Genomic DNA, 22,938 nt, shown 5'->3' with positions numbered 1-22,938 from the left:
AAAAGATATCAAGAGAACAAAGACAATTTGATAATAGAACTAAATTAGAAAGTTGTTTAAATGTGCATGCTCTGTCTGAATCATGAAATAATAATTTTGGGTTTCATGTCCCTTTAAGCTCACAGTTCGGTTTTCGCTTAAAGTAACTTAAAAACTATTTTTATATATGCATCAGAAATCATGCACTGCTTTGCACATTATCTGCATACAAAATACATGTTTTACACTTTTAAAATGTTATTTTGTTAATAAAATGTGAATCTCTTTTGCTGTGGCAAATAAGGGGCAGATATAAATGAGTTGCTGCACATATCAACCAATCACTGCACAGTATGTAGAAAGGTCAAGGTTCAGAATCCCATGGCATGGATTCCAGCGAGTGGAATACACTATTTTTATATTTTCAATTATCATGCAAAATAAATATGAAAACTAATTACATTTTCTAGGAAGTAAACTTTTTAATGTAAAGCCCCTTTAAGGGACATAAAAACCCACACTTTTAATTTCATGATTCAGATAGAGTAGTTTTCCAATTAACTTCTATTTACAAATTTACTACATTCTCTGGGTATCCTGTGTTGAAGGAGCAGAAATATATTACTTGGAGTTAGCTAAACACACAGGTGAGAAAATGAAGAAAGACCTATAAGTGCAACCACCAATCAGCAGCTAGCTGCCAGTAGTGCACTGCTGCTTCCTAGCCTACCTAGATATGTTTTTCAGCAAAGGATTCCAAAGGAACAAAGCAAATTTAATCATAGAAGTTGAAATTTTATTTAAATGTACATGCTGTAACTGAATCATGAAAGAAAAATGATGTCCCTTTAATTTAGCAAAATCAATTACACAAATCCTTGCATTACCAGCATGTGTGTCCTCTGTCACATGTTATTTAGCACCTTCATCAAAATGAGAGTATGATTATTTGAGTTCTATTTCATTTACTGAAGTTTTTTTTATCCATTCCCCGTTTGTGTACAGAAGCATTTCCAAGTTGTCAAATCCAAAAATAAAAATCACAATTACGTAACTGTTAGAGATGGGAAAACTCAACTTAGTCATCACCGCACTGTTTGTAAATCTGTCCCAAAGTAAAATATTTTTGTTTATTTTTGCCTTTTTTTCTATTTACCAAGAGATGTTGATCATAAGTTAAATCGCTCTGCCCTGCCTGAGGCCTTCCTGCTATCCTTGGATGCAGAGAAGGCCTTCGACAGGGTGGAGTGGCCCTTATTGATTCAGGTACTGGAGAAATTTGGGTTTGTAGTTTTTTTTAAAGATTTTATCGTTAATGTCTACTCAGACATTAAAGCTTCTGTATTGATTAATAATTGTATGTCAGACTCCCTTTCATTAACAAGAGGAACTCGTCAGGGCTGTCCGATGTCTCCCTTATTGTTTGACTTGATAATGGAGTCTTTAGCTATTAGATTGAGAAAATTGTTGATTGGAATTAATATAGGCCAGGTAAAATTTAAAACTGCTTTATTTGCGGATGATCTTTTGCTTTTTGTTGCGGAACTAAAGAGTCAAATTGATGTGATTATGAGGTTGCTTGACCAATATAGTGTGGTTTCAGGCTACAAAACTAATTTTTCAAAATCTAAAATTCTTTGGCTTATGCAGAATCCAGAAGATTCACAATCTTATCAATTTATAGAAACTAAAACTTTGGATTATTTGGGGTTGAAAATCTCTGCAAATACAGCAGATTGGTACAAAGACAACTTTGCAACAATCTTAGGGGATAGCAGAGATAAATTAAAATTGTGGGCATTGTTTCCGGTCTCCCTACTGGGTAAGATAGCTCTTTTTAAAATGTTTATCATTCCTAAAATTCTTTACACTCTGAGGATGCTTCCCCTTTTGATAAATAAAAACGACTTGTGGCGTTTTAATCAATCATTGAGATTGTTTTTATGGAGTGGGAGAAAACCAAGTTTAAAACTAACCAAGCTATACCAACCAAGCTATACCAACCAAGCTATACCAACCATACAGTAAAGGCGGACTGGCTTTACCCAATTTAGAATGGTATAACCATGCTGCTATTCTGCGATTTCCCATGGACTGGCTATCAAGGTCTTTTTTATACTTGGATGAGGTCTTAGAGAATCAAGTTTGCTCCCCGCTCTCTCTAAACTATGTCATGTTCGCTTCAAATAAAGATCTAGGGGGAAGAATTCTGGAACACCCCCTATATAGGGATATAATAAAGGTTTGGAGAAATTTATCTAAACATATTGGACTAATGCAAAATATCTCAAAGTGGCTACCGATAATGGGTAATACTCATTTCCCTTTAGGTAATATGGTGGAAATCTTTAAAAGATGGTCGCCAGAGAAACCATTGATAGTGAGGGATTTTTATGATCCTAACTTGGATAAAGTATGCACATTTGATAAATTCCAAGAAAACTTCCCTGTAGTACAAAGAAAACATATATACTATTTTATACAAGTAAAAAGCTATATTTCAAAATTAATAAATTTGGCTCCTCAGATATGGAGAGATCATCCTCTTGTTGATTCTGTAAAAATAGGGAAAGGATTGCTGTCCTTAGTCTATAAATTCTTGGTGTCCTTAGAAGAAACTTCTTCAGTGCTAGACCTGACATCCCGCTGGATAACAACGGATGAGCTAGATGATCTAGATAAAGTACTTTTAAAAAGTTTAAATACCACCCAAAAACTTTTCTCTTCATTTTATTATAGAGAAACTCAATTTAGAGTGCTACATAGGGATTATTTAATCCCACGTAGAGTGGCCAAATGGAATAAGAATGTGTCTAATTTCTGCCCTAAGTGTCATCTTCAGGATCCAGATCTAAGCCATTTGTTATGGGGATGCCCCAAACTGAACCAGTTCTGGGCGAGGATGGAATACTTTCTATCCAATATAGCTAAAAAGAAAATACAGTTAACGAAAGAATCTGTTCTTTTTTTGAGGACTCATATCTCTTGGGATAGAAATGTTAACCTTATATTAACAACAATAATAATTGTTAGGACACTTATCTTTAAGAACTGGATTACCCATAAAGTACCCTCCATGGTGGAAGCAAGGAAATTGCTATTAGATGCAGCAATCAAAGCAGCCTATGAATCCAAATTAGAGGGGATAACAGGAAAATCGTTTTGTAAGACTTGGAAGGTTTTTGTGTGTTCCCAGGGTAGCGTTTTTGTATACTAAATAGAACAAATTATTAATATCAAGTTGAAATAGAGATGGGGGGGAGGGATGAGGGGTGCGGGGGGGGGGAGAGAGGGGGAGAGAATATATAATTTTTTTTATTTATTTATTTATTTTCCTCTCTTTCCTTTTCAAAAGCAGTATATTAGATTTAAAGTGTATAAGTGATATAAAGAAATGAGATGTTAAGATCGATTAGGTTAGCTTAGTCCACTAATTGAACTGGAGAACAGAAAGAGGAGAGGAGAGGTAGGGAGGGAGAGGAGAAAGAGAAAAACATGTCTTTGTGTTTTATCTCTCTAGGAAACTCTATCTGAGAAAGTTTGATTTGTTTGTATGTTATGTGTTTATGTTTTGTCTGTTTTGCTAAAATTGTTTGTTTTTTCTTTGTATTTTTGAAAAATTTGAATAAAAAAGTTAAAAAAAAAAGTTCATGATTCAGATAGAGTAGTTTTCCAATTAACTTCTATTTACAAATTTACTACATTCTCTGGGTATCCTGTGTTGAAGGAGCAGAAATGTATTACTTGGAGTTAGCTAAACACACAGGTGAGAAAATGAAGAAAGACCTATAAGTGCAACCACCAATCAGCAGCTAGCTGCCAGTAGTGCACTGCTGCTTCCTAGCCTACCTAGATATGTTTTTCAGCAAAGGATTCCAAGGGAACAAAGCAAATTTAATCATAGAAGTAAGTTGAAAATTTATTTAAATTTACATGCTGTAACTGAATCATGAAAGAAAAATGATGTCCCTTTAATTTAGCAAAATCAATTACACAAATCCTTGCATTACCAGCATGTGTGTCCTCTGTCACATGTTATTTAGCACCTTCATCAAAATGAGAGTATGATTATTTGAGTTCTATTTCATTTACTGAAGTTTTTTTTATCCATTCCCCGTTTGTGTACAGAAGCATTTCCAAGTTGTCAAATCCAAAAATAAAAATCACAATTACGTAACTGTTAGAGATGGGAAAACTCAACTTAGTCATCACCGCACTGTTTGTAAATCTGTCCCAAAGTAAAATATTTTTGTTTATTTTTGCCTTTTTTTCTATTTACCAAGAGATGTTGATCATAAGTTAAATCGGTGTCATAAATACTTAAGGACATGTTTAGCTTATAAGGCATGATTATATAAGGTACAATATAAATCAGTATAAAATTAACCTTGTGAGCTGTGCTTTTATTCAGAAACATCAATAACAAAAAAATATTTTTTATCTGATCCAGTTAAAGATGCATATTAAAATTATATTCTTTTCTGTAGATTATATATAGTTGTTTACACCATTTGATGGTATGTTATATACCTTTTTTAAATGTTTATAACTTTTGAATGGATTAACCAGTTTAGATACATTTTGGAGGGTTTGACTGCCATCCCAATAATATTAAGTAGATCTGTATAGTATTTTTCAATTTAATGTTGTGTGGGAAAAAATACTTTTAAATGAGGAGAGACTGGAGAGTTTTTAGACAATGCCACAACCAAAACTACAATATTAATTTTAATAATATAATGATTTAATAATATATTAAATATCCCCAAAGGCAAAGCTAAAATGAGTAGCTAAATTTAATAAATTGCAGTGCCATTTATTAAAGTAATATTTTTTTCAAGGGGAAGTATAATGAAAAAATATTTTAATATTTTAATTGAAATGTACTGCAGTGCATATCAAATTTGTCTTTATGTCCCTTATAATGTAAATATATTATGTGTTATTTTATCCTTTTTGTCAATCTGATTACGTTTGGCAATATTTTAAAACATTTCTTGGGAAATAATACCAAATAATCCTACATCTTGCTGTATTAAAATATAGAGAATGGTTAAAATAATTAACAAATAATAAATGATTAATGGTTTAGATAATATATATTTGTTTTTTGGCTTTTTTTTAGTTTACATAATTATTTGCAAACATTAATTTTCACTTTTCCTAAAAAGGACAAATATGAAGAAAGATTTATTAAGGACGAGCATAAGAAAGATATAAACTTAAAGCCAAGAGCTCCTGCCCCCCCTCAGCAAGTAAAGAGGAGGCCGCTGTCCCATAGGCAAGTTCAGATAAGGGCTAAGCCGGCTCCCAAGCCATCTATAATCCGTGGTGTCACATTCTACAAGGCCAAAGTCACAGATGATGAAAGCGACTTGGAAGAACGTGAGTTTTTGTGTACTTTAATACTCTTATGAGTGATTTGTCTGTTACATGAAATATACCTATTAATACAAATAATTCTCTCTTTAAAAGTCATTTAAAAAACAGTCTATTGTATTAAAATTAAAGTCAAAGGTTAGTGTCTCATAATTGAAATCTCTTAAAGGGACACAAGACTGGTTCTTTTAAAACTGCTGAATAAAAAGTTTAAATATGTATTTTTTGTGATCTATATGAAAGGTCAATAAATATTTTCTAAAATCAACCCCCTTTACTCTTGTTTACCTTAGGGGCCCTTTTTACCTGCCCTTTGCTTACTTTTTAAATACTAAAATCACCCACTCATGGTGCCTTCTACCCAACATTGTACAGAGACTGATTGAAGGTAGCGCTAATCTCCCCAACCGTGGACCAGCACCTACTAGACCCTCCCCAACTAATATGACCCCTACCCTAACACCCTTTCTACCTAAACTGACACCTAACCTAATAGCCACTACTGCGGACTCCCCCATTGCAAGCCCCCAATCTAATTTCCACCACTAACCTAAGACTCTCCACTACTACCTCCACGTAACTCACCTCCCAAACCTCTCAGAAAAAAAGGTTACTATTAAAAAAAAAAAGTCCCTATTGAAACAAAAAAGTTAGAATAAAAAACAAACAAAAAATAAAGTAGAATTTTGCCAATATTATTAATTTGTTAATGAAAATTTGTTAACCACATATTTCCTTTGGGGGTCATCTTCAGGGCAGCAGAGGAACAGCTGGATAGTAGCTTAAACTTTAATAAAGTTAAAGTAGTAGCTAGTTCTACTGCTACAAAACAGCAGCTGTTATTTTCATTTTTTTTTTTTTTTTATGGGATCAGAACTTGCCAGGAATCAATCAACTGGTAATGAATTGATATAATTATAGGTAAGGGTAAATTTGAACCTCTGAATCGTTTTCCTCCTGAATAGGGTATTACTGTTTTTCATGCCTTCCGTATAACTTTTTAACAGCGTGAAAAGGGAACTTTATTTTTTTACTGCGTCATCATTTGTTTCTTTGCTTAATTGTTATAGAGAGCAAACAATACAGCAAAATTTGTGATCTTTTTTTAAAAATAAAATTGTCTGAATCAGGGGTCAAGTCCTACAAAAAAAGTGTGGGAGCTCACCAAGACTTCCACTCCCTCTCACAATTAATATTATTTTATATATACACACTTACACACACTGTATTTATTTGTATATAATCTATACACTTTGGTTAATGAAAGCAAATTAAATCCAATGAAGGGTTGAATGGTTGCCTTTGGGCCTGAGGATCCTCCTCTGTCACAGGGTCTCACCCACTTAAGGTGCAATAGTCCTATTTCTGCTGAGGGGAGTCAGAGCAAGCCACACAGAAATGTAAGCACCATGTGTTAAACACAGTGGGGGTGATCTCATTGCATGACTGCTGAAAGGTTTGCATTTAGTGTATTGTAATAAGTGTTACTACCCATTACTAGAGGATCTCACTAGAGGGCTAATCAGACAGTACTACAGCTCCTTCCACCAGCAGCAGCACTGTTTACTGAAGCATTTCTGTTCTCTGTTTAGAGGGAACATAGTTCCCCCTGCAAAAATAGTGCAGGAACTCCGTTCCAGCCCCACTTGACCCCTGGTCTGAATCCAAACGTGCACGACTACTGCAAAAATGATTACAATCTCAAAGTGTTTACTGTCTTTAACCAAAAGAATTTTTCTCTCTACAGGAATGACAGCACATTTAAAGTGTCATGAAACCCAAAATGTTTCTTTCATCATTCAGACATGACATACAATTTTAAACAACTTTTCATTTTACTTATATTATCACATTTGTTTCCTTCTCTTGGTATGCTTTGTTAAAGGGAACTGCAATGCACTACTGTGTGCTACCTAAACACATTGGATCAGCCAATGGCAAGAGGCATATACTTGCAGCCACCAATCCGCAGCTAGTACTCTGAGCCCACATAGCTATGCTTTTTAACAAAGAATACCATGAAAACAAAGTAAATTAGATAATAGAAGTAAATTGGAAAGTTGTTTAAAATTGCATGCTCTATCAGAATTATGAAATATTAATTTCTTACTTTACTGTCCCTTTGAACTACTAGACCAAAACTATTCTCAATTGTTTGTATTAGTCAAAATATATGTTTTGCAATATGTATGGGGGTTTTTTAGACTGTGTACTACATTTTTATTTTTGGGAAAAAAAACACAAAACCATGAGAATAATGTAACAGTTTCAATATATTTTTATTTTATTTTTTTGGCAGAAGATGAATTTTTTAGTGGTGACAATGCAATCGATATGCTAATAGAAGATCAACTTATAAAGCACAGAGCACATTATCCCAGCACCACTGAGGAACCTATCCCAACGAGTGGACCTATGACCTCAAACTATGCAGAAGTGACATCACCAACTGAGCTCTCCAAATCATTTTCATCATCTTCTGAGAACTCAGTACCTACCTATACATCAGAGGATTTGCCAGTAACTACGGACCAAGGTACTACACCATTAATAACCACAGAGCAAGCCACAACTGCCCAGATACCCACAACCACCACCACAGTGACCACAACAAATGTATTGACGACAGAAACTACTGAGGAACCAGAAGTACTTATAGTAACAACTCGTGAGTCAACTACAACAGAAAAGAGAACTTCCGCAGCCACTACTGTAAGCCCGCTGCAATCAGAACCTGTCACAGTAAGCGGTAAACCGCTAAAGCCCACTATAGGAAATCCTGAGGATACAAAAGGAGATGAAGATGATCTCCAAAAGGTTATCGGTAAGCGTGAAGAAGACTAGCTATACATTAGAGCAGAGATTTTCAAAAAATTTTTTGCCGTGGCACACTTTTTTACATTAAAAAATCCTGCGGCACACCGCCATCCCAAAATTTTACAAAATCACACATTGTAGCCTAATATAGCATATATTATACATCATAATGATTGTCTGTGAATGAATGTCAATATGTCATGGTTGTAAATGATGCCTGCCTGTCTGCCTAATGAGCCTGTCACATCAAAACAAGCAAGATTTAAAAAATATGTCTCTGTTGTCAGTCTGCCGCGGCACACCTGAGGATCTCTCACGGCACACTAGTGTGCCACGGCACACTGGTTGAAAAAAACTGCATTAGAGTATACATTTTCATTACAATAGGTTCTAATATTTGCATAAATGTTTCAAATTAAAGTAGGAACATTTGATTAAAAGGATATAACATATATACAGGGGATATAAAAAAAATGTTGTAATAAAAAAAAAGACTAAGCAGTGGGTTATACTTAATAGAGGTTACTGCGTTATGTAGTAATCATCATTTTAAAAGGATTTTACGTTTTATTTTGTTTTTTTTTTTACTTCATTTGTGCTGTGTCTATTAGTTCCTGCCTAGCTTGATGTCATTAAATCTTTTAGAGCAACTTGAGCTGGTTTACTATTCAGATAATGGTGTTTTGCTCATACTCAGAAACTTAAAGGGACATGAAACCCAAAAACGTTCTTTCGTAATAAAGATAGAACACACAATTTTAAACAACTTTCCATTTTATTTCTATCATCAAATTTTGTTTGTCTTCTTGTAATCCTTTGTTGAAAGCAGGAAAGTAAGTTCAGGAGTGTGCACGTGTCTACAGCGCAATATGGCAGCAGCAGTTTTTCAAAAATGTTATACATTAGCAACAGCACTAGATGGCAGCACTATTTCCTGTCATGTAGTGCTGCAGACGTGCACTCTACCTATCTAGATATCTCTTCAACAAAGAATAACTAGAGAAGGAAGCAAATATGACATTAGAAGTAAATTGGAAACCTTTTTTTTAATTGTATTCTCTATCTGAATCATGAAACAAAATGTTTGGGTTTCATGTCCCTTTAAAGGGACACTCAGGTTAAATTAAATTTTCATGATTCAGATACAGCATGTCATTTTAAACAACTTTCCAATTTACTTAAATTAAAAAAAATGTGCACCGTATTTTATGTTTACAATTTTTGAGTCACCAGATCCTACTGAGCATGTGCAAGAATTCACAGACTATACGTATATGCATTTGTGATTGGCTGATTGCAATCACATGGTACAAGGGGAGTGGAAATATACATAACTTTGAAATTTGTTATAAAAAAATCTACTACTCATATGAAGTGCTATTGCATTGTCTTGTTATCTTGCATTTGTTGATTATGCAAATCTAATGTGTTGACTGGTCCTTTAAGTTAAAAAGATGTCAGCTCTCTCATCTACCTAAGGGCAGTGGCTAAAATTAGAAATTCTAAGTGCTCATTTTGCAGTAAAATAAGTAGCTGTTTGCTGTTTTTTAACTCAATTTGTTTCTTTTTATGTTTACTTTCATTTAACATATTTGTTTTTACTAACAGAGCTCTGTTTAATATCCCCTAAAGTCTTTGCTCAATTGTTATATAGCACAGATGGTATTTTGGCATTTAGTCTCGGACAAGTTAGCATTTCAAACAAATGCATTTCAATTGTGCAGTAACAGTTCCCATTATAAAGGGACAGTCTACCATAGAACTGTTATTGTTTTAAAAGATAGATAATCCCTTTATTACCCATTCCCCAGTTTTGCATAAGCAACACAGTTATATTAATACAAGTTTTACCTCTGTGATTACCTTGTATCTAGGAACCTTCTTCCAGCCCCCTGATCACATGACTGTGACTGTTTATCTATTGTCTTAAATTTAGCATTGTTTTGTGCTAAATCTTAAATAACCCCCTGTGCCTGAACACAGTGTTATCTATATGGCCCACGTGTACTTTCTGTCTCTTTGTGTTGAAAAGAGATTTAAAAAGCATGTGATAAGAGGCAGCCCTCAAAGGCTTAGAAATTAGCATATGAGCCTACCTATGTTTAGTTTAAACTAAGAATACCAAGAGAAAAAAGCAAATTTGATGATAAAAGTAAATTGGAAAGTTGATTAAAATTAAAAGTCCTGTCTGAATAATGGAAGTTTAATTTATACTTGACTGTCCCTTAAGTCTTCGATTGAACTATCCAATTTTGACATAATGTTTGGTATTAAAAGAATAATATAACCAATACAAAAATAACAAACAAAAAACGGTTGGACGTTTCAAGTGAATTTACATTACAGTTTTGAGATACAGGTACAAATCCCCAAATCTGGAAAATCTGGAAATTCAAAATCCAAACTTATTCTGAAATCCAAACTTTTTCATTAATATTTTTTAAAAAATAAATAATATATATATACTATTTTCCCCACCTGTAAGTCATAGACTTTTCTGCCTATGTCTTTATTTTTTTTGTGTTCTATGACACAAATAATAGTCTATATTTATTTAAAACAAAACATAATGCCTTTCAGGTTACTTTACTGTACTATCTTTCTGATGGTACTATATATTCAAAAGTATTAAAAACATATACAACTACCTTTAAGTTACATGTATAAACTGTATTATGATGATATGTTAATATTGCCTAAATTATATAAGATATTGTTCTTTACACTTGGTCCCATCCCCTCTCCAAACTGCCCCATTTAAAGGGATATGAAAACCAAACATGTTTCGTTCATGATTCAGGTAGAGCAGACAATTTTAAGCAACTTTCTAATTTACTCCTTTTATCAATTTTTCTTTGTTCTCTTGGTAACTTTATTTGAAAAAGCAGGAATGTAAGCTTAGAAGCCAGCCCATTTTTGGTTCATCATCCTGGGTAGAGCTTGCTGAATGGTGGTTACATTTAGACTCACACAGCAAATAATTAGTTAGTCCTACAGTAGCTGAATTAATTTTTATGAAAACTGGTTAGCACATATTTTCTTTGATCAAAAAGCAAGTTAATATTTTTAATCTTCAGAGAGAGAAAAAATCAAAATGGAAAGTTGTTATATTTTCTTAGCATATATGAAAAAAAAAGTTTTTAGTTTGGTCATTGTAGTTCCTGATAAAATGCACATGCAATGTGTAATCTTTATATTTATTTCAAACGTGCACTAATTAATGCATAATGTCCTGTCAAAATCACAGATCTCTAACTTTTTTTCTTTAAAATTTATAGGAATTTTGCAACTATTATGGCAATTTTTAACACCCAGGGAAACATATTGCAAAGGGGTAAAGAGAGATATTAATAATTGTACATATTTTTTATTTAAAAAAAGACAGTCATTTGACAATAAATGTACATTAACTCTTTCTAGTGAGAGCAAGATCTTGGTATTTTTCATTTCTCTGAGGAATGGCACTAAAGCTCTAAAAATTGAAATCAATGAACATGCAAGAACTTAATGTCATATTTAGGGCTTGTGCTAGATTTGCTTATAGGTTTCTGTTAAAACAGATGTAAACAAGAAGGGGCACTGGGTCATTTATGGTGGCATGTTCCAAACTCACTTATGGTGGCATGTTCCAAACTCACTTATGGTGGCATGTCCCAAACTCATTTAGGGTGGCATGTCCAAAACTCACTTATGGTGGCATGTTCAAAACTCACTTATGGTGGCATGTGCCAAACACATTCATGTTGGCATGTTCAAACCCACTTATGGTGGCATGTGCCAAACTCATTTATGGTGGCATGTCCCAAACTCACTTATGGTGGCATGTGCCAAACTCATTTATGGTGGCATGTCCCAAACTCTCTTATGGTGGCATGTGCCAAACTCACTTATGCTGGCATGTCCCAAACGGTGGCATGTCCCAAACTCATTTAGGGTGGCATGTCCCAAACTCATTTAGGGTGGCATGTGCAACACTTATTTAGGGTGACATGTTCCAAACTCATTTATGCTGGCATGTCCCAAACTCACTTATGGTGGCATGTTCCAAACTCACTTATGGTGGCATGTCCAAACTTACTTATGGTGGCATGTGCCATAATTAATTATGCTGGCATGTCCCAAACTCATGTTCATCTATGTTAAAATAGCAATCTTTACATGAGAAGAACATAGCAAATACATTGCATCTGATATTTCCTGGAATTAGCAATAATTGTAATAAAGTATGATGAGTAGATATCACTTTTTTTTTCAGGGCCAAAATAATGAAAAATGACATGGTCTATAGCGATGCCTCAACTGTATGTGATTAACCTACCGAGTGAAAATTTGATTATGTGTTTAACCCATTGGCAAGGGTTAAACACATAGAGTTGTGGTGTTGCTAGTGTTAAAATTACATGCTCTAACAAATTAGAGCTTTAGAGCATGTATTGTTCATTATTATGGTTCTTTAATGTAGATAAATAAATATCAGGTAGATTACAAGTTTGTGCGTTCAGCAGCCATTACAAATTTTGTCGGTATAACTGTACCGCAATCCTTTTAGCCTGTAACACACTATCAGTCCCGCACTCGTAAAAATTACGTTTTTTCATGGGACTTCCATAGCGCAGCCATTACAAGTTTTTCAAAAGCTTGCATTACACTCTATAATGACAAGATCCGTACCGCCATCTGAGAGCAGTAGTTATGAGTTTTACGCAACAAAACTGTAACATAAAACTCATAACTAAAGTGTTAAAAAGTACACTAACACCCATAAACTACCTATTAACCCCTAAACCGTGGCCCTCCCGAATCGCAGACACTATATTAAAGTTATTAACCCCTAATCTGCCGCTCCCGACATCGTCACCACTATAATAAAGTTATTAGCGCCTAAACCGCCGCCCTCCCGCATTGCAAACACTATTTAAATATAATTTACCCCTAATCTGCCGTCCGCTCACATCGCCCCCACTATACTAAAGTTATTAAGCCCTACACCGCCGCCACTATAATAAACCTATTAACCCCTAAACCACAAGCCCCCCACAATGAAATATACTAAATTAAACTATTAACCCCTAAACCGAAAGCCCCCCACATCGCAATAAACTAATTTAAACTAGTAACCCCTAAAACTAACGCCCCCTAATGTTATATTAAAATTACAATTTCCCTATCTTAAATTAAAACTTACCTGTTAAATTAAAAAAAAAAATTTAAACTAACAATTAAACTAATATAACTATTAATCAAAAATTAAACTAACTACCAATTAAATTAAACTAAACTAGACATTAAAAAAATCCTAACACTACTATAAAAATTACAAACTATATAATTACAAAAAATAAAAATTACTAAATTACAAAAAAAACCACTAAATTAAGAAAAATAACAAAACGAAATTATCAAAAATAAAAAAGAATTACACCTATTCTAATAGCCCTATCAAAATACCCCCCCCAAAAAAAAAAACCCTAGTCTACAATAAACTACCAATAGCCCTTAAAAGGGCCTTTTTGTAGGGCATTGCCCTAAGTTAAACAGCTCTTTTACCTGTAAAAAAAAAAATACAAAGACCCCCCCAACAGTAAAACCCACCACCCAACCAACCCCCCAAAATAAAAAACCTAACTCTAACAAAAACCTAATTTACCCATTGCAATGAAAAGGGCATTTGTATGGGCATTGCCCTCAAAAGGGCATAAAGCTCTTTTGCATTGCCCTAAAAAGGGCATTTAGCTCTTTTACGAATAGCCCAAACCCTAAACTAAAAAAAAAACACCCAAAAAAAGTTTTAAAAAATCCTAATACTAACCCCCAAAGACCCATTTACAGTTGCTGAAGTCCCGCTTGAAGGATCTTCATCCTGGCGGCTCCATCTTCATCCAGGCGGCATCTTCTATCCTCATCCTGGCGGCATCTTCTATCTTCATCCCGGCGGCGTGGAGCGTGTCCATCCTGAAGACATCCGACGCAGAGCATCATCTTCATACGGTTGCCGCCGTATACTGAATCTTCAATGCAAGGTACGCAATTCAAAATGGCATCCCTTGCATTCCTATTGGCTGGTTTGATTTTGGAAATTCAAATCAGCCAATAGGATGAGAGCTACTGAAATTCTATTGGCTATTCAAATCAACCAATAGAATTTCAGTAGCTCTCATCCTATTGGCTGATATGTATGCCCATACAAATGCCCTTTTCAGGGCAATGGATAGCTTGTTTTTTTTTAGATAGTTTTTTTTTCTTTGTGGGTTTGGGGGGGTGAGGGTTTGTAATGTTAGTGGGTCTTTGTAATTTGTTTCAGGTAAAAGAGCTGTTTATTTAGTGTTTAACTTAGGGCAATGCCCTACAAAAGGCCCTTTTAAGGGCTATTGGCGGTTTATTATAGATTAGGTTTTTTATTTTGCAGTGTTTTTTTTTTTTAATGGGTATTAGAATAGGAATAATTTAATTTTTTTTGATAATTTGTTGTTTTTTGTAGAATAGCCATTTTTTATTTTTAATGGGCAGCAAAATAGCTGAATGCCCTTTTAAGGGCAATGCCCATACAAATGCCCTTTTCAGGGCAATGGGTAGATTAGGTTTTACTTTATTTTTATTTTGTGGGTTTGGGGGGTGGGGGGTTTGTATACTGTTAGGGGGTGTTTGTTTTGTTTCGTAGCAAAAGAGCTGTTAACTTTAGGGAAATGCCCTACAAAAGGCCCTATTAAGGGCTCTTGGTAGTTTATTTTAGATTAGGCTTTTTTATTTAGGGGCGTTTTTTTTTTTTTTTTTATAAACAGGCTATTAGAATAGGAATAATTTTTATTGTTTTAGATCATTTCGTTTGTTATTTTTTGTAATTTTAGTGTTTTTAATTTTATTGTAATTTTAGTGTTTTTTATTTTTTGTAATGTTAGGTTTTAGTGTAAGGCAGCTTAGGTTTTATTTCACAGGTAAGTTTGTATTTATTTTAACTAGGTAGTTATTAAATAGTTAATAACTATTTACTAACTAGTCTACCTAGTTAAAATAAATACAAACTTACCTGTGAAATAAAACCTAAGCTAGCTACAATGTAACTATTAGTTATATTGTAGCTAGCTTAGGTTTTATTTCACAGTTAAGTATGTACTTATTTTTAAATAGATATTATTTAGTTAATAATTGTAACTTTAATTTAGCTCTATTTTAATTATGTTAAAGTTAGGGGGTGTTAGGGTTACGTTAGGGTTAGGGCTACGTTAGGGTTAGGTTTAGGGGTTAATAGTTTAAATTAGAATGCTGCAATGTGGGGGGCTGGTGGTTTAGGGGTTAATAGGTTTATTTAGTGGTAGTGATGTGGGAGGTCAGAGGTTTAGGGGTTAATAAGTTTATGTAGGTGTCGGCGATGTTGGGGAGCGGCAGAATAGGGGTTAATATCTTTATTATAGTGTGGGCGATGATGGGGTGCAGGGGAATAGGGGTTAATAACTTTAGTATAGTGACAGCGATATCGGGAGCAGCAGATTAGGGGTTAATAGTTTTATTTTGGTGGCGCGATATCAGGGGCAGCAGATTAAGGGTTAATAGATTTATTTCGGTGGCGGCGATATCGGGAGCAGCAGATTAGGGGTTAATAACATTATGTAGGTGTTGGCGATGTTGGGTGCGGCAGATTAGGGGTGTTTAGACGTGGTGTTTATGTTAGGGTGTTAGGTTTAAACTTTACTTTTTTTGTCCTCATAGACATCAATGAGGCTGCGTTACGGAGCTTTTCATTCCACGATCGCAGGTGTTGGGTTTTTTTCTAACCCGCTCTCCCCATTGATGTCTATGGGGAAAGCATACATGAGCACGTCAAAACAGCACTTGTATTGAGTGCAGTATGGAGCTCAACGTAACCATATTGCATGCACAAGTTATCTGTTTTGAAACTTGTAATGGCTGCGCTATAGAAGTTTAAATAACACAACTTTTGTTGCGTTCATTAAATTCCCTATAGCGCGCATAACTTGTAATCTACCTGTATTGTTTTAACACCTGTGCTATTTTTAACTCTAAAGCAAGAATGTAGAAAGATTTTATTGACATTTTTACATTTGACATATAATATCTAGAGATTTATAAAACCCAATTAGTCTCCTTATAATAATGTGAGGTCTCAAGGTTTTATCTGTTTATTTATATCAGAGATGTTGAGTCTCAATTTGACATATCAATTTTATTTTTCAGAAATTAGCTTCTAGTGGATTAAACTTGTTCACATCAAGAATATACATCCTGAGGGTAATATTACTCCTCATTTAAAAGTAGCATCCAACAGGGCTCAGCTGAGTGAGAGACACACACAATTGGAGTGATTAGAACTACCTTATATCCACTGTCATTAGATACAGCCTGCTTCCTATTCTGCATGGGCTCACAGTAAGACACTTGGGGAGCGGGAAGCACTGGGGGGGAGCTGTAGAAGTTATAGTGCTTTGAAGTTATGCTGCTTAGGAATAGAACGCTAAGTTGTCCCGCCCCTCAAAATGGTCCTACTGGGGAGGGGAGCGGTTATATACCTGTGGAGTAAGAGTGCTTGAAGGAGGGGGAAACCGGAAGCACTGGGGGGGGGGGGGAGTTGGAGAAGTTATAGTTCTTTGAAGTTATGCTGCTTAGGAATAGGACACTTAGTTGTCCCGCCCCTCAAAATGGCCCTGCTCTGTCTAAATGGAGGAGTCTTGGAGATTCAGAGGACGACCCGGACATGGAACATCTCTCCTGATATTGAGGCTGCCCTGGTCATACCGGGACAGGCAGCAACCCTGTATAGGGGCCATGTTACTTGTGAGGACTGAGGAGTGGAGATCATTGTAGGTTTAGATGTTTGTTGTGTAGTTGTATTTTTTAGTGTATAGAATGGGTTTTCGGTGATCGTCAGTCATTATCGGTCTTTAATGTTGCCATTGGGCAAATGGAGATTGAATATCATAGGAGTTATCAAGCTTGGCTGTGTTTGGGTGAGCTTGTGATCATTGTGATACTAAAAAAAAAGAAAATAACACCCAATCCTGTTTTTTCATGGGTGTGGGTTAAAGCCGGATTCTGCCAGATCTTGCTGGATCCTGCCGGATCCATGTCTAATTTAGACAGATACATACAAATGTAAGTATTTTCCACACAAACACATCAGCTGGATCATGATGGATCCATGTCTAATTTAGACAGATATAGACACATTTTAGTGTTTTCCACACAAACACATCCAGACACTTCTGGATCCACCAATTTTTTACACAAAAACATCTGGGTCCTTTCAGAATCAACACTTTTTTACAGAAACACAGCCGGATCCATGTCTAATTTAGAGAGAGACACACAAATGTAAGTGTTTTCCACAAAAACACATCCAGACACTTCTACATCCAAAGCTATTGTACACAAAAACATCTGGATCCTACCAGAATCAACTCTACTGAATCCAGTGATATATTTACACACAAATAAAATGTGCTGGTTCCGAAAGGAACCAGATGTTTTGGTGTAAAATATTGTTGGCTCCAGAAGTGTCTGGATGTGTTTGTGTGGAAAACAATTACATTTCTGTGTATCTGCCTAATTAGACATGGATCCGACAGGATTCTATGGTTTATTTTATAAAAAGTGTTTGTTCGGAAAGGACCCAGATGTTTTTGTGCAAAAAAAATGGTGGATCCAGAAGTGTCTGGATGTGTTTGTGTAGAAAAAACTTATTTGTGTGTCTCTGTCTAAATTAGACATAGATCCGGCAAGATCCGTCAGGATCCGACTTTTACCCATACCTTTTTTTCATTAGAATTTTGGAACTGTTGGAATTGAGGTCTAAATTAGAAAAATAAAAGTCCTGACTGGAGTTCAATATATTGAAATTTTGTTAAAAGTTTTCATTTGGTCTTCATCAATACAACAGTTTTGTTTGAACAAATTTCTCTTTTTATGTGTCTTCTTAGGATGCCACACACTATGAAAACAATAATAAGATTCCTTCATTCTTAGGGAATACAGTGGTTAGCCAAGCTGTTCCAGTAAGTAGGGAATTTTCTAGAAAAAAACACACATATGACCGAGGCCTTGCAAGTTTATAGACTCTATAAAACCATAGACAGTTTTATGGGAGAGACAAGTAAAAAAAATGTCATCTCCTGTGGTTTTTGCTAAGGGGGAAATATTTCTTATAAATAAAGAGTCTGAAGCAAAGGATAATTAAATATTAATTACTATAGTAGGCAAAGTACATTAAATAGTTGGTGCAATGGATACCATTTAGTATTGTGTGTAGCAATCATGATTTTTTAATGGGATGTAATCACTACAATATGTTTGCTACCTTTTTAATGTATAATTGGCAAATGTTTAATCATACACAATCTGGAACATATGTAGTTTAGTGCAAAAGAATACAAATTGTCCCAAGCATAATGTATACACATAATCCATTTTATAGAAATTTGATGGTAGATGAGAACCAAAAAGGCCCATCAAGTCTACCCATATCACGTTACTTTTTTCTTAGGATAGCCTTATGCATGTCCCAGGCATTTTTTAATTCCTTTACAGTCTTTTTGTTTAACACCTCAATTGGAAGTTTATTCCATGAATCCACCACCTTTCTGTAAAAAAAATGCTTCCTCACATTTCTCCTAAATCTGCTACCCTCTAACTTTAGATTGTGACCCCTTGTTTTGGCATTTTTTTTTTTGTGGAAAATGCTTTCAGCTTCTACTTTATTAAGTCTCTTCATATATTTGAAGGTTCCTATCATGTCAGCTTGTTCACTTCTATCCTCTAAACTATACATATTTAGATCATAGAGTCTTTCTTTGTACGTTTTATACTTTAGACTGTGTACCATTTTAGTAGCCCTCTTTTGGGCAGCTTCTAGTTTATTTATATCTTTCTGAAGATATGGTCTCCAGAACTGTACACAATATTCCAGACATGGCCTAACTAATAATCTGAAAAAATGGCATAAAAACCTTGCTATGTCTGCTACTAATACTTCTCCCAATGCAACCAGGTATTTGACTGGCATTGCTGGCTGCACTGCTGCATTGTGTACCAAATTTTAAATAATCTGAAATAGTAATTCCCAGGACCCTTTCCTCTTTATTTACAGTCCGTAATGTACCATTGCGACTATAATTGGTCTTTGGGTTTTTGGATTCTATATGCATAACTTTGCTCTTGGTAATATTAAAGTTCAGATCCCATTTATTTGCCCAGTCCTCTAGTTTTTTAATATCACTGTTGTGATCACCAAAATCATTGCTGTTGATGCATCAAATGGAGGATTTTCCTACTGTCTGCTCAGATCCGATCCAAACTTTTACCATTATTGATATGGTTTTATCATTTGGATTTTGATCGCTCAGAACATGAAAACACAGATCAGGAGCCAAAAAACTGCTGATAAACAGGATCGGAAAGATTGAAATGAACCCAATTATTAGAAATACATATGGCTCCTGCTTTCTAATGCAGAGTAACAGGAAAATACTCTGCGCTGTGTCTTCACAGCTGCAGAATGGCTGTACCATCCAGGGTCTGAAAAATGAAAAACAAAGGGATCACACAGCTGGGGGATGTCTGATAACGAGATAAACAAGTACATAGCTGATGCTAGACTATAGTGTTTGTTGCCTTTTCAAATCTTGAACATAACAAAGAACATATTTACAAAGTAAACTTTTTTATTGCTACAAACGTTTTACTGTTCTTTAAAGGGACATGAACCCCAAATTTTTTCTTTCATGATTTAGAAGGAGCATGTCATTTTAAAGTGATGGTAAACTCTCCCCTTTTTAAAATCAGATCTGGAATGTAAGCGCTATTTTAGATGGAGTTTAATTCATTAGCTGTAATGAAGATGCAGTATAACATGCTTTTTAATATAGATATGAAATTAAAATACTGCATGCTCCTCCGCCCACTTCAAAAGTAAAATTTTCTGTGAGCTAACAGATTGAATTGTTGTCCAATCAGCGCTCTCCCCATCTGGCACTTTTGTTGTAGCTAGAGCATTGATTGGAGAGTAATTCAATCATTTAGCCGACAGGAAAATTGACTTTTGAAGTGGGTGGTGTAACGTGGGGTATTTGAATTTCATATCTATATTAATAACTAAGTTATAGCGCATCTTCATTACAGCTAATGAATGAAACTCCATCTAAAATAGCGCTTACATTCCAGATCTGATTTTAAAAAGGGGAGAGTTTACCATCACTTTAAACTCTCCAATTCACTTCTATTATCTTATTTGCTTCATTCTCTTGATTTACTTTGTTAAAAAGCATATCTAAATAGCTGCTGATTGGTGGCTACATAGATTCCTTGTGTGATTGGCTCATCCATGTGCACTGTTATTTCTTCAACGAAGGATAGCTGAAGAATGTAGCAAATTAAATAACAGAAGTAAATTGGAATGTTGTTTAATATTGTATTCTCTATCTGAATCATGAAACAGAAAAATTTGGGGTTTCATGTCTAATGGCATGAGAACAAGGCTCTAGAACACAAATCTTCCATGCATTGCGGGTCACTTCTAATACCAGTGCTCAATTGCATGTGCTGGTATTACAAGTGGAACGCAAATATTGTGCTCGCGAAAGCGCAGTTTTGCACTCCACACGTAATCTGGCCCATAGTTATTTGCAAGCAATAGTGCAGTATAAAATTATTTAACACTGAGCATTTTTTTGCATTTTTATGTCCCCATTAATTACAGAAAACTATACTTTGGTTGTGCAGCTGCACTTGATCTTGTCAGAAGAGTGTCCAAAAATGTTAAAATATTCTAATGTCCAACTAATATAATACACTTTTTAATGTTATTGCACTTGTTTTATAAATGTATGACAAAAAAATGAGTAAATGCCACTTTAAATAAGAAAGTAGTCTTTTTTTTTTTTTGCTTATCCTATAAATTTAGTCCCCATCTGGCACCCTGGTTCATGAAAAAACAAGTAAAACTATTATCTGAAACCATGTTAGAATCATTACCCTATAAACATAATCCTATAAAGAAACGTCAGGAAGGAAGATCTTAAAGTGGCACCATAAAAAGTGAATATGTCTAACAGATGTTTCATGTTAATTTTTTTTCTTTTCTTTCTGTTAAAAATTGTTAGGACGATGCAAAGATACTCTGTCTACCATATCCGGACCCACAACTCACAATACCTATGGAAGAAATGAAGGAGCTTGGATGAAAGATCCCCTGGCAAAAGATGACAAAATCTATGTTACTAATTACTACTATGGCAATACCCTGGTGGAGTTTCGGAACTTGGACAACTTTAAACAAGGTTTGTTGTTGCCATTATGCAATGCTTTTATGTTTATACTGAACATACCAGGAGAGCAATAGAAATAGGTTAAACAAAAGCGCTAAAGTAAGGTCAAATTAAAGCAAAATGTTACTGAAAAAATGTGCTTTATTCTCTCTGTATCCTTTGTTGAATGAGCAGCAATGCACTACTGAGAGCTAGCTGAATATAAAAAAAAATCCAAGTCAAGTGGCAGCAATATATTTATTTACCAGTTAAGCACAGTAAAAAACAGCAGCAACGTTTTGGGAGAACTTCCCTTACTCATCTCAGCTAGCTGAATATACCAGGTGAGCCAATGACAAGAGGCATATAGTGTAGCCACCAATCATCAGCTAGCTCTCAGTAGTTCATAGCTGCTCCTAACCCTACCTAGCTATGTTTTGCAACAAAGAATGCCAAAAGAAGGATTAAATAATTGATTTTATGTTCCTTTAATTGTAACCTAGCTATTGTTTTTTGTTTCCTTTCAAAACATGAATATTAAAGTGATGATAAATCCTAGTGTTTTTGAAATGCTGAGATTTACACGTGTTACAAATAAAGGGGACATTCAGTCATGAAGTATAAAAACTCATTTATTTGCCTGCATCTTATACTGTGCTCCTCAGGCGGCCCATGGGAGAACGCAATTTTTTTCCATGAGGTGATGTTAGCCAATAGCACTCTAGCTATCCGAAATAATGCCGATTGGCCTGCAAGGCTATTGGCTTAGTGTTGGAAATGTTCTGTCATTGAAAAAATAGTATTCTGCTCTGGGCGGCCTGAGGAGCTCAGCATTGCATAAGCTGAAGGTAAATAAAGGAACATTCAGCATTAAGTTTTTTTATACTTCATGACTGAAAGTCCCCTTTATTTGTAGCACTGGTGAATCATAGAGTTTTTAAAACACTTTAACATCAAATTGCTGTTATAAGATTTCCCTTTAAAGGGCCATGATACCCAAATGTTGAAACACTTGAAAGTGATGCAGCATAGCTGTAAAAAGCTGACTAGAAAATATCACCTGAACATCTCTATGTAAAAAAGAAAGATATTTTACCTCAAAATGTCCTAAGTATTCAAACCCCATTGCAAAGGACTTTAAGCAGCAAATCAGTAGGTCTGTCCCAGGACAGGCAAGGGAGTGAGCTTTGTGAACACTCATTTTATTTCCCTATTCAGTTTAAGGAAGTTTACTGTAAAATCTCATGAGATCACAGTAAAAGAGTTCATGCCCTCAGCACTGTTGATGCTGATTGGCTGCAGTTCATTTCTTCATTTTTTTTATTTTTTTTTTACCTGCAGCTGGGCAGTAACTAGGGTTGCCACCTCAGCCATCTTTTCCTGGACACTTATGAGTTACACAAGCTGCAGGGTGTGCAGGGAGGAACATGTATTGTGTTTCTGGACAGCCCTATTCATATTCCTCCCTGCACACACTGCAGCATGTGTAACTTATAAGTGTTCTGTATTTTAA

General features: G+C 35.0%; 1 protein-coding gene across 1 annotated transcript in view; it reads left to right on the top strand.

The window, feature by feature from the left end:
- Positions 1-22,938, top strand: part of OLFML2B (olfactomedin like 2B) — a 204,129-nt gene that overhangs the window by 160,883 nt on the left and 20,308 nt on the right. The window contains exons 5-7 of the mRNA XM_053694097.1: positions 5,151-5,364; positions 7,658-8,182; positions 21,282-21,458. Of these exons, the coding sequence (XP_053550072.1) occupies positions 5,151-5,364; positions 7,658-8,182; positions 21,282-21,458 (916 nt within the window). The remainder of the gene's footprint in view (positions 1-5,150; positions 5,365-7,657; positions 8,183-21,281; positions 21,459-22,938) is intronic.

Source organism: Bombina bombina, chromosome 10 (genome assembly GCF_027579735.1).
Source record: "Bombina bombina isolate aBomBom1 chromosome 10, aBomBom1.pri, whole genome shotgun sequence".
NCBI classification, from domain to species: domain Eukaryota; kingdom Metazoa; phylum Chordata; class Amphibia; order Anura; family Bombinatoridae; genus Bombina; species Bombina bombina.
The sequence above is the reverse complement of the archived record's forward strand: the minus strand, read 5'-3'. Positions and strand labels throughout refer to the sequence as shown.